At 39.1% G+C, this 16,971-nt stretch overlaps 1 protein-coding gene across 4 annotated transcripts in view; it reads left to right on the top strand.

The window, feature by feature from the left end:
• Positions 1-16,971, top strand: part of RSU1 (Ras suppressor protein 1) — a 211,504-nt gene that overhangs the window by 131,414 nt on the left and 63,119 nt on the right. The window contains exon 9 of one of the 4 annotated variants that reach the window (XM_042229599.2): positions 9,504-14,428. Coding sequence (XP_042085533.1) covers position 9,504 — 1 coding nt within the window. The 3' untranslated portion in view covers positions 9,505-14,428. 4 annotated transcript variants of the gene reach the window in all.

The following is a 16,971-nucleotide window of genomic DNA, read 5'->3' as shown; positions in this document are numbered from 1 at the left end:
TGTGGCTGCATTAACCCTTCAGTTCTAGGTCAGTGTTGATTGTGTTAACTCTTTTATATCTTCACTGATTTTTCTAATTGTTTTAGCAGTTATTGAGACAGGAGTGTTGAAATCTTAGACTGTAGTTACAGATTTATTTCTTTTCAATTCTGTCAGTTTTCACTTCATATATTTGGAAGCTCTGTAATTAGATTTGTGAATGTTTTGAATTATGTCCTGTTAATGAATTGATTGTTTTTTCTTTATGCAGTGAACTTCTCTAAATCTTAGTTAGATCCTTTGGCCAGAAATCAGTGAAGCCACCTTATCTTCATTTTGATTCATGTTAAAATGGTAAATAATTCTCCATTCTTTTCCTTTTAACCTATTTATCGCTATATTTGAAGTGAATTTTTTTCAGACAGCATATAGTTCTTTTTCATCTCATCTGACAATCTTTGTCTTTTAATTCAGATGATTTGATCAGTTAGACCTATATGATTTGTTCCACAGGTGAGTTTGAATCTATCCCCCTTTTTTCCTCTGTTTCATCTTGCTTCCACCCTTCTTTTGTGTCTTTTGGACTGTTGTATTTTTTAAGACACTATTTTATCTCCTTTGTTGGCTTTTTAACTATAATCTTTCATTCTTTAATCTTAGTATACGCTTTCTCCACATTCTTCTTATCTTGAACAGTAAACTCTCTTCTATAGAGAGATGAATAAAGATAAAGCATTTTATACAGTTAGCTGCGTAGTTTGTATTTTTAGTGCTTTTCATTCCTGTGTGTAAATCCATATTTCTGTTTAGTATAATTTTTTTTTCTACCTTAAAGACTTCCTTTAACTTTTCTTATCTCTTAGGTCTGCCATGTATAAATTCTTTCAGATTTTATATATCTGCAATGCTCTTTAATTCACCTTCATTTTTGAAAGATACTTTCACTGGGTATAGAATCTTAGTTATGTCTTTCAGGACATTAAAAGTGTTTTCCTGTTATCTTCTCCCTTGCGTTGTTTCTGGCAAGAAATCTGCTGTATCTTTACCTTTGTTCCTTTGTTTGTAACCTTTTCCCTAGCTTGGCTGTTTTTAAGATTTTCTCTTTATGGCTGATTTTGAGCAGTTGAATTTTAATGCATCTTTTAGCTTCATTCCCTTGTGTTTTTTATAATTATATAAATTATATTAATTATGTTGATATTTGGGGACTAGGATTTTTATCCAAAGAGAAAGGAAATACGAAATTAAAGAAGTTAATTAAATCTTAGAGTCCTAAATTTGATTTAGAAGTATAGTTAGATCCCATGATGAATTTTTTTTTCTTTTACTTTAAAAAGGTTTTTTTTTTTTTCTTTTTCTGTCCATTGAATAAGCCTAGAAAAAAATGACCAACGTAGTAGCAAAGAACACCCTCAAGTTCCTGGATCTTTTTCTTAAATACCATTTGTCACTAAAAGAATTCTGGGAGCCTTAGAACAATGGCTAATTCCAGGCCTCTCTTAAGAGCCTGAAATATCTTTTCTATTCAGAAAGCAAGGAAGCTATCAAAGACTGTGTCAGAAGAACCCAGGATGCAACATAGGGACTCCCACTGGCCGAAAATAGGATGGCTTGAATATCAACAAGAATAACAACTACAGCATCTCCAACATGCTTTATAAAAATCTCATTCAAACAAGCCAGGTATTAAAGACTTTTTGAGCTTATCAGGAAATTTATATACTGGGTATTTGATTATATTAAAGAATCATTAATTTTTATGTGATAATAGTTTGTGGTTGTATATTTTAATGTTTATAAATGAACTAGTGTAACTTCTGGGATTTTGCTTCAAAAGAATCTAAGGAGAGACAGAAGTGAAAATGAATGAAACAAGACATGCTTCTAGCAGATTATTTTTGAAGTTGATGGTGGGTCCCTAATGACTTTGATTATTCTCTTGACTTTGGTGTATGGGTAGTATTTTCCCAAAGAAAGTTAAAACAATTTTTAATATGATAGAAGAATTATTAATGCCAGTATCATAGAATTGTGAGGATGGTATAGTTTTTATCACACTACTTGACCTTAAAAAAGAAAGAAAAATGGTTCAGATTCCATTCATTCCACCTCAGGTTTCCCCCCTACTATAGTTTCTTTCTACAGTGAAAGACTATAAAAAGATTCTTTCACTTCACTCTTAACTGGAGCCAGTGGTTCCTATAGAGCTATCCATGGTGCTGACCAATGGCATGCTGAATGAAAGGGAGGACACAAGGCAAGAGGGCATGAAAGATGAATTTGGTCTTACAAAAATACTGAATTTGAGACTTCTAGATACCTCTATGTGGAGAGACACATAATAGGGAAGAGGTTTTATGGGCTAGCATTCAAAAGGCCAATTTAGAGGGAAGAGTTCTTTTTGAGTGAGTCTTTTCTGGGCCTCTGCCCTGCCCAGTCACCAACCTGTCAACTCCTCTTTGAAGCATAGTCTAAGACTTGGCAGCAACAGATTATTCTAATTGGTGGACTTTTTGCTTTGAAGAGGTAGGATCAGCTTATCAATTTATGTCCATATGTGGCCATTGCTGGCTGATTTAAGGAATTTGTCAGAGGTGGACTGCCTATATTCTGTATCTTGTTGTGGAATAAAGAGGAGTCCTTGGCATGTACAGTTGTGTAGCACACATGGGGATCATTGAAAGAACTCTGTTTCCCCTGCTTTTAGGTGCCAGCCCAAATCTGCTAGTCCCTATGCTCTCCTCTATAATTTAAAATACGTCAAAATTTTCATCCTTACTTAAGCAATGAGAAACAAACATTCACTTGGTCAGCTTTAGAAAACAGTTTATTGACTTGACTCACATTACATAAGCCTGAGTAGGAACTTCTTTACCTGGGCCCTAGTTTTATAACTTAGTATTTTGACTTAGAAGCCATTTGTGATCAAGCTCTACTTTCTAAGGACCTCTCTCAATCAGTCTGTGTGCTAAAACAGACAGTACTATTAAATACCAGCACTTTTGCCTTGTCAGACTCCTGGTGGACAAGCAAGAATGAGGAGGAGGAGGTGAGGTGATGGCTGCTTTTATGAATACAGTGTCACCATTAGAGGGAGGCTTGTTTCTGATCTGAGAAATAGACATCAGCTTTCCAGAGGATGAGTAAAACAGTGCCAACCACTGAAAGATTCAGCACCTTTTGGAAATTCCAAAATGTAAGTTGATGAAAAACAGATAAAAAGCAATGTAGTAATTTGAAAAGGAAGGAAGAGAGGAAGGAAGGTTAAATTTCAAGAAGACAGTACAAGAGAACTTACATGGTCTTTTTAGGGTGAGGTAAAGCTGGGTTTGAATCACAGCTCTGACATCTGGGAGCTGTATTATCCTGAGTACATTATTTAAATGCTCTGAACTTGTTTGACTTGGGTAAAGAATTAAGGGCTACAGGGTTATGGGTTTGACTCTTGAGTCACCTGGTCTAATATTTAGTTATTGAAAATAACCTCTGATTGCACTGACATTGCATATTCTGAAGTTTGTACTAATGTTCAGCTTAAGCAGCTGAAATTTGCAAATACTTCTAACAGACTAGGTTGACATAATGACACTTGAACTCCTGTAGAAAGCAGTACAAACCAGTGTGGATGAAGAGTCCACTACCATGCACTGAATTAACAGCTCTTATGGACGTAAATATGTCTGATGTTATATCAGTCATTTGGTAAATTTCAACACATTTCCCACCATATTTGTACATGGCACACCCTTCGATAGGAAAGCTACCTGGAATCATGTCCATGAATGATGTTCCTGAAGCAGAAAATTGATGTGACAGTTGGAAAAATGTCCAGCCTTCAAGAAAGAAAAAATGAGGTCACTGCAAGTGTAATTCCTTTTATTTAGAAGTATAGGAAAGTTAATAATAAGAGAGATCAGAGCAAGGGGATCAGAAAGGAGATAAAATGGAGATGTTCTTAAAACTTACATTTGAGGACCAGTTGGCATTTAGAACCAAGGAAAGGAGTCAAATGGGTTCAATTAAAGGGTCTTTGCTGGTGATCCAGTGGCTGAGACTCTGAGCTCCCAATGCAGGGTGCATGAGTTCTATCTCTGGTCAGGGAGCTAGATGCCACAAGCTGCAACTAAGGTTTTGCATGCTGCAAAAAAAAAGAAAAGAAAAAAGTGTTCAATGAAAGTCTGTTTCAGAGGATTTATTGTCAACCCAGTGGGATAATCTAATGCCCCTCCTTATTTTTCAGAGGGAGAAATTGAATCCCAGAGTGATTAAAAGATCTAAGATAACCTAACTAGCTAGTATGGTCTATTGCTCATCCAGTCTCTTCATGTGTTTTTGCCTCTGTCTTAATATTGCTCCTACCACACACCTGTCGTCATCTATTGCCTGATTAATCCCTGCTGTTCTGATTTGATCATCAAGGCCAAATCATTGTAATAGCAGAAGACAACCACAACTGTTTGTTGAACACTTCACTATTGTAACAACTGTATGATATAGGTGCTGTTTATCTAGATTTTTATGGAAGAAGAAACTACTCCAAAGAGAATTACTTTTTTTATATTTATTTATTTGACTGCGCTTTGTCTTAGTTATGGCACATGGGATCTTCTATCTTCATTGCAGCATATGGGATCTAGTTTTCCAACCAGGGATCGAACCTAGGTCCCCTGCATTGGGAGCACCAAATCCTAGCCTCTAGACCACCAGGGAAGTCTCTCCAAGGGGGATTAAATAACTTGCCCAGGGTTATGATTGATAATGGGGTAGAACCAGAATTCAGACTTAGGCAGTCTCACTGCAAAGTTTGAGCTCCATCCAGTTCACCACATTATTCTACCAGCTACTTGGTATCAGGATACTTCATACCTCTCTCAGTACTTACTGCTCCTGTAAGGTTACATTTATTTGTGTGATGATGTAATGCATTTTTCCTATGAGATTGTAACCTACAGGAAGGCTCAGATAAGCACCTTTTGATTTACCCATTTGCTTAGAACCTAAGCACCTCACAACTAGCTGGCCTTACAAATATTTTTTAGTATGTGAGATAGAGTTAACAATAATTCATTTTATAGTATTAGTCGAATTGTACCATGCTGTAGGACAGTTGGGTATGGTGCTATATTATAACTGCATTGTTAAGAGATCTAAGTGAGAAAATACACATTAAGTGCTGACTAGTTCACATTACTTGGTAAGTACTCTGTAACTGTTGGGTTGTAATTTAAACAGCCTTAGAGCCACCTTAAAACCACCAGACAGGATCTGAAATTGAGTGTTTAGTACTCTTCTCTTCACTTTTATTCTTATCTTCTTTTTGTATTTATAATGAATGTAATTAGAAAATTCAGTCTTGGAAAATATATTGCATTCCAGACCTGATTTCTTACCTAGCTAGGCCACGAGGGTGTTAAGTTTCATTCTTGGTAAGTGTTGGTTTCATCCTGGAGACCGAGACAGATCTAGAGACTTTAGAATCCAGTCCTAGTTAACACATAACTTCTGAACCAGCCTCTTGAGCACAGACCACTAGTTAGGGCTACAGCAGGTAGTTGTCATGTCCCTGTTCAGTTATAGAAGCTGAGCAGTCGCGTCGTTAGCTTTTCTTGGGTTCTCTAGATCCATTTATTTCTACATGTATTCTGTGTCTTCCTACCTCTATTTGCCAAGCTGCAGATAGGATTTATTGGGCTACCCTGGTGACTTAGAGGTAAGGAATCTCTCTGCTAATGCGGGACACACAGGTTTGATCCCTGCGTCAGGAAGATCTGGAGAAGGAAATTGCAAACCACTCCAGTATTCTTGCCTAGGGAATCCTAAGAATAGAGGAGCCTGGTGGGCTATAGTCCAGAGGGTCACAATCAAACGTGACTGAACAACCAAGCACGTACTCACTGATAGAATTTATCATTTCGGATCATGTCCTTGAGGTCAGTTCAGCAGTGTTATCTCTGGAGTGTAGAGATGTATGTGACAAGTGATCGGCAGTGTATTCTATTAATACTATGCAGAACCTAGCCGTAGAATAAAAACTGAGCTATAAAATTAATTTATTAAAAAAAAGTCACAGATAAAACAGTGAAGAGATCAAAATTAATCCTAAAAAAGCACAAAATGAAAGGCAGGTACCATAGAATCAAAAATCGTGGTATTCATGAAAGTGCACATTAATTATTAAATTCCAAGGACAGACACATTATATTCCAAAAATGTATTTCAGGTTCACAATTGACTAGCTTTTTTATGTGGCCGAATACCAGCTTTGCATATTTATTAAAATTATTCATAACTGCGGAGCTGCCTAGATGAACTGTTGAGTTCTTGTTTCTTGATCCAATATATTATCTTGTCCATTTTATCATGACATGGTAATAGGAATTTGTCTAAATTTTAGGGTGATCCATGGAATATTTTCAGTATCAGCATCTCCTAAATACATATTTCATCATTTCCATTTTGCCTGATGTAATCTTTCAGATAGGTTAGAAGAAATCATCTATCTCTATAGAAAATTTGCAGGGTGTTTTTTTTTCCCCCTTTGGGGAATAAATTTTAGACAAAAATCTTTATTCAGTAGGGAAAGTTACTATAATATCATTAATATTTAGGTATCAAAATATTCCAGCTACCTAAAAATTTGGACACAGTGTGAATTCTTTGGAATAATAGAACAGTCCAAGTTCACTGTTGTCGTTTGGAGTTTATGGAGAACTGTGTTTGTGTAGGTGTTGCTGGGTCTGTTTAGGTACGTAGCATCTTGCTGTGGCCATGATAACAGTGTAGTCAGTATGCTGAGTTCTAGAGTTCAGTTCATACCCTCATTCTACTACTTATTATCGTGTTTAAGTTTTTGAGCATCAGTGATCTCATGTGTAAAACTGAACAATGAAGATGCCTATAGGGTTGTTAGAGAAGAGTCTATGAAATAATGCACCTAGGGTGCTTACAGCTAGATCAGGCACGTAATAAGCACTTAATAAATATCAGGTGCTATAAGTCTTAATAGTCCATCGTAGAATGCCACAGAAAGTGTAGGCTAGAGTGTTAGTGAGAATGCGTGGCAAAGAGATTTTAATCTCCAGTAGTGTGTCTCTGGGCTTCCCTTGTGGCTCAGCTGGTAAAGAATCTCTGCAATGCTGGAGACCTGGGTTTGATCCCTGGGTTTAGAAGATCCGCTGAAGAAGGGAAAGGCTACCCACTCCAGTATTCTGACCTGGAGAATTCCATAGACTGTATAGTCCATGGGATCACAAAGAGTCAGACATGACTGAGCGACTTTCACAACATGTGTCTAAACTGACAAAAACTTAGATAATAAGAAAGAAGCAGATGCAACATTTTTTTTTTTAGGTTTCTTGATGTGGACCATTTGTAAAGTCTTTCTTGAATTTGCTACTGCATTGCTTTAGTTTTAAGTTTTGGATTTTTGGCCATGAGGCATGCGGGATCTTAACTCCCCAGCTGGGCTCGAACACACACCCTGTGCCCTGGAAGACCAAATCCCAACCACTGGACTGCCAGGGAAGTCCCTAGATGTTACTTTTTAAACTTGGCTGTTACTGGTCATATCAAGGGATCTCCAACCTAGGGATCAAACCCAGGTCTCCTGCATTGCAGGCAGATTCTTTACTGTCTAAGCCCTAATGATCATGTACTATAGTTCAAAGAAACCGCAGATAATCTAGATTAATGTGCTCTCTTTAAGGGTGGGTGGAAAATGCCCCCCCCCAAATGGTGAAGGATGCCCCAGAGAGACATCTGGTTTAATCAAAAGGAAATAGTCACTGAATCTCTCCTAGATGTGGTCATTTATAGGACCTAAGAAGTGTGTGATACCTAGTATATAACACTCCCTGCACCTCTTGGTTTGGATTCCTCCTGATTATTAATCCTCTAAGAGTATCTTTTCTCTTTTGAAAAATGAATTACTAATTTATTTTTGGTTGTGCTGGGTCTTCATTGCTGCTCGGGCTTTTCTCTAGTTGCAGTGAGGGGAAGCTACTCTATAGTTGCAGAGTGTAGACTTTTCATTGCAGTGGCGTCTTTTATTGCAGAGCATGGCTCGTGGGCATGCGGGTTTCAGTAGCTGTGGCTTGTGGGCCTAGAGCACAGGCTCAGTAGTTGTGGTGCATGGGCTTAGTTGTTCCACAGCATGTGGGATCTTCCCGGATCAGGGATCAGACCTGTTTCTCCTGCATTGGCAGGTGGATTCTTCACCACAGAGCCAACAGGGTAGCGCCTGTAAGTATCCTTTTGTATCCCCAAGAGTCATGCAGAAAATGGCCGACTGTCCCAGAGCAGCTCCAGTCTCAGTGAATGTGAGCAGCTGTCTGTGCCAGCCTCCGTGGGGTGGTCACTGTGACCGTGCTGGGGATACAGAAAAGAGATTGCCCACTGAGTTGTCTAGAATTGCCCGTGAAATCTGATAAGCTTCTAATATTAAAAGAAGTCTTTCTTACAAAACAGAGTCATGAGTGAAAGGGGATGCATTAGATGCTTCTGAGCCGTAGATTTTAGTGAGTTCCATAAAATTCTCAATAAAGGAAAGGTCAGTGTTTGCACCATAAACAGTGTTCTGCTAGGTGGATTTAAACCCAGGCCCTCTTGTGATTCCCAGAGTGTATTGTAATTGGGCTACTCTCCTTGGATGGTGCCCCGTTATCCATCACCTCCCCAAAAAGAACCCCCCGCCACCACCACCTGAGCATTCTGTTCTGTAGAGGTACTATCTGAGTTCTGGGGCCAGCCTTTCACCAAAAAAGAGAATGGAAAGAAGTGATTTCACACGCTCTCCAGCATTTATCGTTTGTAGATTTTTTGATGATGGCCATTCTGACTGGTATGAGGGGATATCTCAATGTAGTTTTGATTTTCATTTTTCTAACAATTAGTAAAGCATCCTTTCCTGTGCCTCTTGGGCCTCTGTCTTCTTTGGAGAAATGTCTATTTATGTCTTCCACCTATTTTTTTGATTGGATTATTTGTTTTTTATATTGAGATGCATGAGCTGTTTAAAAAAGAGGAAAAAAGGAAGTGATTTCACCTCTGTCACATAGCCTAGGCTTAGGAGTTTTCCCTTCCGGCTTGGCTGAAGTTTTGTATTTGAGGTTAAAGTGAAGAGATTGTCATAACACTAGTCTAGGGCATATGCCAAGGGGAGTCGTTCTGTGTTTCTGTGGAGACCACATGTGAGACTAAGAAAGACCAATGGGTGACCTTGACCCACTCATGATGCAGGGACTTGCCCTGCTTTGTGAGTGGCAATTTTGGGGACCTTTCTGGTTGTCACCACCCACCCAGCTAGCCTCCTGCACCTGGGGGAGCTGGTGGTCCCAGCCTTGTTCTGCAGAGCAGCAGTGAGCCTTGATTGAAGAGTATTTTTATCCCATTATCAAAAGCATCCAGAGGAAATGTTCAAAGAGTATGGGTGCAGCTCTTGCCATTAAAGAACCAAGATACCCAAATAAGCCAGTCATGGCCTTAAAGAGTAATCCCTCTTTATTTTCCATCCCTTTAATTTCCAGGATAAGGACTCCTCTGTCTCAGAGTATGAAAAAGGGCAGAACCAGCTAGCAAGTCTTACAGAAATGATTCTTCTTCTGGTGTCTGTGAACATGGAGCATGTCTTATATAGAGCAGGATGACTTGGTTGAAGCGTGTTGATTTTTGTTTGTTTGTTTTTATGGAAGTATAGTTGATTTATAATGTTGGGCCAGTCTCTCTGTTGTATAGTGAAGTGACTCAGTTTTATATGTATACACATTCTTTTTTTAACGTTCTTTTCCATTGTGATTTATCCCAGGAGATTTGATATGATTCCCTGTGCCATACAGTAGGACCTTGTTATTTGTCCATCCTATATGTAATAGTTTGCTTCTACCAACCCCAAACTCCCAGTCCATCCCTCTCCTTTCCTTTACCTGCTTGGCAACTACAAAGTCTGATCTCTGTGTCCGTGAGTCTTAGAACAAGATGGCTTTGAGTGGACCATCCTAAATAAGCTTTTCAGCCTGAGATTGAATGTGTCTGCCAGACTGGCCAGGCACATACAAAATCTGCCTGAAGATTTAAAGGTATGTAGGCCGTGTGGACTCACTCCAGTGTTCTTGCCTGGAGAATCCCAGCGACGGGGGAGCCTGGTGGGCTGCCATCTATGGGGTCGCAGAGAGTTGGACATGACTGACACGACGCAGCAGCAGCAGCAGCAGCAGCAGCAGGCCATGTGACTTGAGAGCAGCAAACTGAGGAGCGTGAGTGGACTCTCCTCTCCATCATGACTTCTGGCTCCTTTATACCCAGCTTTTATACTGAACAAGTACGCTTTCATTCTTCGAAACTTAGAGGTTTTTGTTCAGGATTGCTAAGGGACAACCCGAAAATTATCGTCACCACCGCAGCTGAAGTCATAGTCACGGGTTATAGTCAAACTTCACCTTTAACTTCACAGAAGAGTCATCTGTTGCCTGATTTCTTTGATAATTTTGTCTTTTATTTTTCAGTGGCAGGAAAAAATTGTTTTCATTTTTTTTTAAATTAAAATAAATCTGTATTAGTGTATGAACTGTAAGAGAATGTCTAACTGTTTGAAGTCTGGGAGCTCTCCTGGTTTAAAGACACACAGAATTTCAACAGTGTTTTCATTTCTGAATTTGTCTTTCCTGTAGTCTGAGATTAGTTTTGAAATATGTTTCAAGTCATCAAATATATACTTCTAAAGCTTTGATCAAAATTTGCCAAAATTAGGGCACATAAGAGTCTATTAAGAGTTAACACAGGCTAGAATGAATACACAAAGGATGGAGTGATTTTCTTAGGAAAGTGAGCAGAGAGAAATCTTCTTGGGATCAGTAAGAAGCTACATGAATATTTAACAAAAATAAAAGGAGAAAGACTCCCCTGGCTGTCCAGTGGTTAAGATTGCATACTTCCACTGTAGGAAGTGTGGGTTCGATCCTTAGGCAGCTTGGGTCCCACATGCTTTGTGGCATGGCCAATAAAATAAAACTTTAAAAAAGAGATACAAATGTGCTCATATTGAAAATAAAAAAAGGAAACTTCTCTTAGAAGTATGTAGAAGTAGTTTTTAAAAGCATTTGTTTATCTGTGCTGGGTCTTGGTTGCAGCGTGTGGGGTCTTTAGTTGTAGCATGGAAACTCTCAGTTGCCTCCTGCGGGATCTAGTTCCCTGACCAGGGATTGAGACTGGACCCCTGCATTGCGAGCACTGAGTCTTAGCCACTGGACCACCACGGGAAGTACCTGTAGTAGTAATTGTATGATGCCTTGTAAATAAACATTGGTTCGCAAGGATTTCTAGTCTTTTCTTTTATCAGATATGCATTCAAAGAACTCTCCCATGTTTCGCAAAGAGAAATGCTACCTGTAGACCCCATGGGAATGTGACATGCAGTGGCCAGCGAAATGCTTTTTCTTACACTTGTGAAAATGAGAATGTCAATCTGAGAAATACGTTGAATGATACCAGCTGTATCGGTATTGCAGACTGCTTTTGGTCTAAATTTTATAATATATAGCAAAGCTATTATTTCAAAAATCTCTCCTGCTCACTTGTAGGGTCAACTAATTTTAGCCATCTCTAAAAGACATTTACAAAAAAGGAAAAGATACCCATTTGGCAGGGGGTGTAATATGGGGAGAAAAAAATGTAGAAATGGTAATTTATGGGAGGAACCAGGTTTCCTGAAAGCCTTCTCACCAGGAAAGACTAGATGCAACATAAATCAGAGAAATGTATTTCTTAGATGTACTATTGAACTTGTAAGAGAATCAGGGAGATTCTCCAAGGGACAAAAAGTCTGGATTTTCCAATTACAAAAAGTAGTTTGAAACCAGAGGGGTGTGGAAAGGAGACCAGGACTGCCCCCGTGGCAGTGCCTGGGTAAGGAATTCAACAGCTTAGGGACCATGGAGGGAAAAGAAGTGATTGGACCTGGGGTCTGAGTAAAGCTGGAGGGCCAAGTGTGAAACACTCTCTCAAAGCTAGGCTACGCCTTTACTGAAAGTCAGAGCCAAAAAACAAATTAGCTCACCAGGAAAGGGAACAAGTAAGGAAATCTCTCCGTTTCTGCTGTTACTCTAAGTGGAGGAAAACCAGCGATCATTGAGATCATCCTCTCCCCTAAGAATTTGCTACTGTAAGCTTATTTGGGTGGAGTCTCTAGTTTTAGTTTTTTAAGCTTATTTTTGGATGAATCTGAGGTACAGATTTATAGTTTTTACAGGGTCATGGAAACCTTAACCTAGAAAAGCAATGTATTTCCAAATTGGAGGATCCGTACAGCCCTTGGTAGAAATAAGTATGAACTGTCTCTAGCAGAAAGAGCTAGCAATCCATCGCCCTCAGAATTGCTACAGATGCAGCTTGTATACCATAAAACATAACCAACACTCAACAAAGCAATCCAGACATTACCCAACAGGAAATAACACCAGAGTCATCTGAGATAGTAAACAAACAGGTTTAGATTTCCCTGTGTCTCATGACACCAGGGAGCTCAAAACTGCATTTAAAACAAATGCGTGTGAAGTATATTGAGAAAAAAACATTGAGCGAGAAATAAGATACCATCAGAAATGATCAGCAGGATTTGGGAAGGAACCAAGTAGAATTACAGGAAAGAAAAATACATAATCATTGCAGTTAAAAACTCAGGAGATAGGTGAAAGGATTATACACATCTGATGAGATAATTAACGGACAGGAAGATGATGAAGAAATTACCTGACGTGAAACATAGAGGAAGTGAAAAAATAGTGATGAGAGTCAGGAAGTAGGAGTGATTCCGAGAATGTCAAGCTGTCATATATGTCAATCTGGATCCAGAATATTAAAACAGTGAAACTGGGGGATGTCAAGAACCTGCTCCCCAAGTCCCATGGGGGTGATGCCTCACTGGACCCTGGGTGTATCACATGCAAAGGCACTTGAGCTTAGGCACTCTACTCCTTTAAAATGAACTAGAAGCACACCAGCAGTTTGCCCAGGAGAGACAACATCTATAGTCTCCCAGGCCAATAAACAAATCTACCTTCTGCTCTAGGGGACAACTTTATGTTCTAAGGTTGTTCACTATGCTGATACCTGGAAAAGTTATCCCAGAACCAAAGCTGCCAGTGCCTCTGCTCACAAAACGTGTGGAAGCAGTCACATCCTATGGGGAGTTATTTCCCAACAGTAGAGGGGCACTTTGTTTAAGGTATAAAGACAGAATTTTCCCAGAATGTTGCAAAATTGGAATCATCTACTAGAGAGAAAGCACTGATTTCCAAGCAACATAAATAAATACGTATTTAGATACCTTGGGGGATCTATAGAATCTCATTTCATTCAAAGACCCAGGCAGACTAGTTGGGTTTAACTGTTCTTCCATTGTATCAAACACAAGGGGGAAAGAAATTAACAAAAACGTTACTGTGTGTTTTTCTTCAGTCAGTTCAGTCCAGTGGCTCGGTCTTTGCGACCCTATGGATTGCATCATGCCAGGCTTCCCTCTTCTTATTAAGCACCAAATTATCTTAGATGATCAGGTCACACCTTGTCATAGAGCAGTGCATGAGGAAGACATGCAGAACCTGATGACCGTGATACAAGAGCTGTCTGTAGTGGTAACTTCAGGAGCAGTTGAAGAAAATTGTGGGAATGAGAAAATACAGAGAATTTTCTGAACTCTACTTTGATGCAAGCAAACATAGGCATCTAAGAAGAATGAAAATCTAACCTAGGATTGTTCTTTCTGTTGCATATGATAAAGATTTATGGTGATATTTTAAGATGGCACGCAAATCCCACAAAGCTAAAAATCTAACCTAGAATAATTCTGTGGAGGATTTGGACTAGTTTTTTCAGTATCTGTTGAGGTGTACATCCATACTGTTATTCTTCAGCAGCCTGTTTATTACAAGTTTTTAATGTTTGAATTAAACCAGTTAAGTCAGTTCCTTGATTTGCAAAATAAGCTGAAGGACGTGTTAGGAGTTAACGTTTGCAGAAGTTTCCCAGCTCAGATTTGAATCTGTGTCCAGCTTTGTGGCAGATCTGAATCAATATTTCTGCCTGGAAGTCACATAACCTCGACGAGAGATTAATGTGGTTACTGCTGGGTTCCGTGTTCCTCGTCAGCTAAGTATGTGCACTTGTCACTCATATTTTGTTTTCAGCTTGTTACACTGACAGAAAAATCTCTGCAGAATAAAGGACCAGTTTTCTGAGCCTATGAAGCTCTCTTGTATTTGCATATTTTCAGGATTTAAAGCAAAAGATGTTTTTCCTTGAAATGTTATTTATTTGTGTTTTTTTTTTCCTGTTTCTATGATATGGGGAAACATTATTGACAGCTCTTAAGATGTCTGTCTCTCATTATGTTTCTGCTGATTGCTCATTTTGTTGATTCAGTAGCACAAGAAATAAAGATAATTTTCCTTATATTCACCAACGTATATGCAAAAGTTTTAATGTAAAACCCAGAGTGAAATTTCTGCCTTTGGTTAAAGCTACTTTTCTTTTTTTTTTGTATTTTACATAAACTATTGATGAAGTCCATAGTAAGGCAATTTTGTAGGTGAAACAAGTCATTCCAGTTTTAAACTCTGATAATTCAAGTATGGTTGAGTATATCTTTTGTATACTTGGTTACTCATGGATTCGTGATGGAAAGGAACTCTAAAGTTACTATGAAATCACTTGTTTAAATCCATTGATTTCATAAAGACCCCAGCTTACAACCCCCTGATTAAAACCTTAAAGAAAATGACATTGTTGAGCTAGTGTTCATTTTATATTGTACATGAACTAATAATCCTCTTAACAAATAAACAAGGAAACAAAAACTTAACTTCATTTATAATAGCAATGATTAGAAATAGGAAGTATATGATCAGATCAGATCAGTCGCTCAGTCCTGTCCGACTCTGTGACCCCATGAACTGCAGCATGCCAAGCCTCCCTGTTCATCACCATCTCCCGGAGTTCACTCAAACTCACGTCCATCGAGTCGGTGATGCCATCCAGCCATCTCATCCTGTGTCGTTCCCTTTTTCTCCTGCCCCCAATCCCTCCCAGCATCAGAGTCTTTTCCAGTGAGTCAACTCTTCGCATGAGGTGGCCAAAGTACTGGAGTTTCAGCTTTAACATCAATCCTTCCAAAGAACATACAGAGCTGATTTCCTTCAGAATGGACAGGTTGGATCTCCTTGCATCCAAGGGACTCTCAAGAGTCTTCTCCAGCACCACAGTTCAAAAGCATCAGTTCTTCGGTGCTCAGCTTTCTTCACAGTCTAACTCTTGCATCCATACATGACCACTGGAAAACTATAGCCTTGACTAGACGGACCTTTGTTGGCAAAGTAATGTTTCTGCTTTTCAATATGCTATCTAGGTTGGTCATAACTTTTCTTCCAAGGAGTAAGCGTCTTTTAATTTCATGGCTGCAGTCACCATCTGCAGTGATTTTGGAGCCCCCCAAAATAAAGTCTGCCACTGTTTCCACTGTTTCCCCATCTATTTCCCATGAAATGATGGGGCTGGATGCCATGATCTTCGTTTTCTGAATGTTGAGCTTTACGCCAACTTTTGCACTCTCCTCTTTCACTCTCCTCAAGAGGCTTTTTAGTTCCTCTTCACTTTCTGCCATAAGAGTGGTGTCATCTGTGTACCTGAGGTTATTGATATTTCTCCTGGCAATCTTGATTCTAGCTTGTGCTTCTTCCAGCCACGCATTTCTCATGATGTACTACACATAGAAGTTAAATAAGCAAAGTAACAATATACAGCCTTGACATACTCCTTTCCTATTTGGAACCAGTCTGTTGTTCCATGTCCAGTTCTAACTGTTGCTTCCTGCCCTGCATACAGGTTTCTCAAGAGGCAGGTTAGGTGGTCTGATATTCCCATCTCTTTCAGAATTTTCCACAGTTTATTGTGATCCACGCAATCATGGAGCCATACAGTCGAATGCTAGGGAACCATTGAAAGTTGTGTTGTAGAAGATTAATGACTTTGGAGAATTTTTGGAATATGTTACACATTTAAAAAGCAAACTATATACCTGTGGTCCACAAAGGTTTAAAAGATACACCTCAAGTATGAATATAATTTTCTCACGTTTGGATTGTCTGTGGTTTTTGAGCCCATACCTTACACTTTTCTGTACTATTTTGGTGGTTGTAGATTCTCTCTGGTTTTGCATTTATTGCCCTTTATCTGCTCTTCTATTTCTCATTGTGGAAGAAGATACAAATTTTGATTAAGATCAAATTTGAAGGATTGTCACAATTGAATTGAAACAGGTGGTTCACAGCTGTATTATATCCCTAAATGTCCACTGACTTAGCATTTGATTGCATTTTGCATATCTTATTAAATAATGCAAAATGCATTTTTCTGTTCAGGAAGGGAGAAGATATATTTGGGTTGTTGCAGTGATTTTTGACACATACACTAACTTGTTTCCTTGATTTGTGCGTGGAGGAGAGTGTGTGTTTTAACTTGAGAGTAATCCAATGAGCCCAAGATGGTGAACCATTTGTGCTTCGAGGTCATGCTGACCCTCTTAGGCTAGACAGCTGGAGTTACTGGAGTGGTTCTGGGAGAGAAAAAGCGCTTTTGATGTAGAATCTTATTAACATGTTTAGGAATCCAGGGCTGTAAGTGAAAATAGACAATACAGCTTCCAGGACCAGCCAAAGCTTCCATTAACTCTGGAGTCACATTTGGGCCTCTGTGAACGTCTTTGAAACCCCTTTGAGATTACCATTCTCCCTCACTTTTTATAAGATTTTTGAAAAGCACATTGCAGTAATTAATGCACAGATAATTCAACCTCGGGGCATTATCTTTCAAGTGGGAAGATCTCCTGGAGTAGGCAATGGCAACCCACTCCAGTACTCTTGCCTGGAGAATCCCATGGAGGGAGGAGCCTGATAGGCTACAGTCCATGGGGTCGCAAAGAGTTGGACACGACTGAGCGACTTCACT

This window comes from Ovis aries, chromosome 13, assembly GCF_016772045.2.
Source record: "Ovis aries strain OAR_USU_Benz2616 breed Rambouillet chromosome 13, ARS-UI_Ramb_v3.0, whole genome shotgun sequence".
Taxonomy (NCBI): Eukaryota; Metazoa; Chordata; class Mammalia; order Artiodactyla; family Bovidae; genus Ovis; species Ovis aries.
Note: the sequence above shows the minus strand (reverse complement) of the source record. Positions and strands in the feature narration are given on the sequence as shown.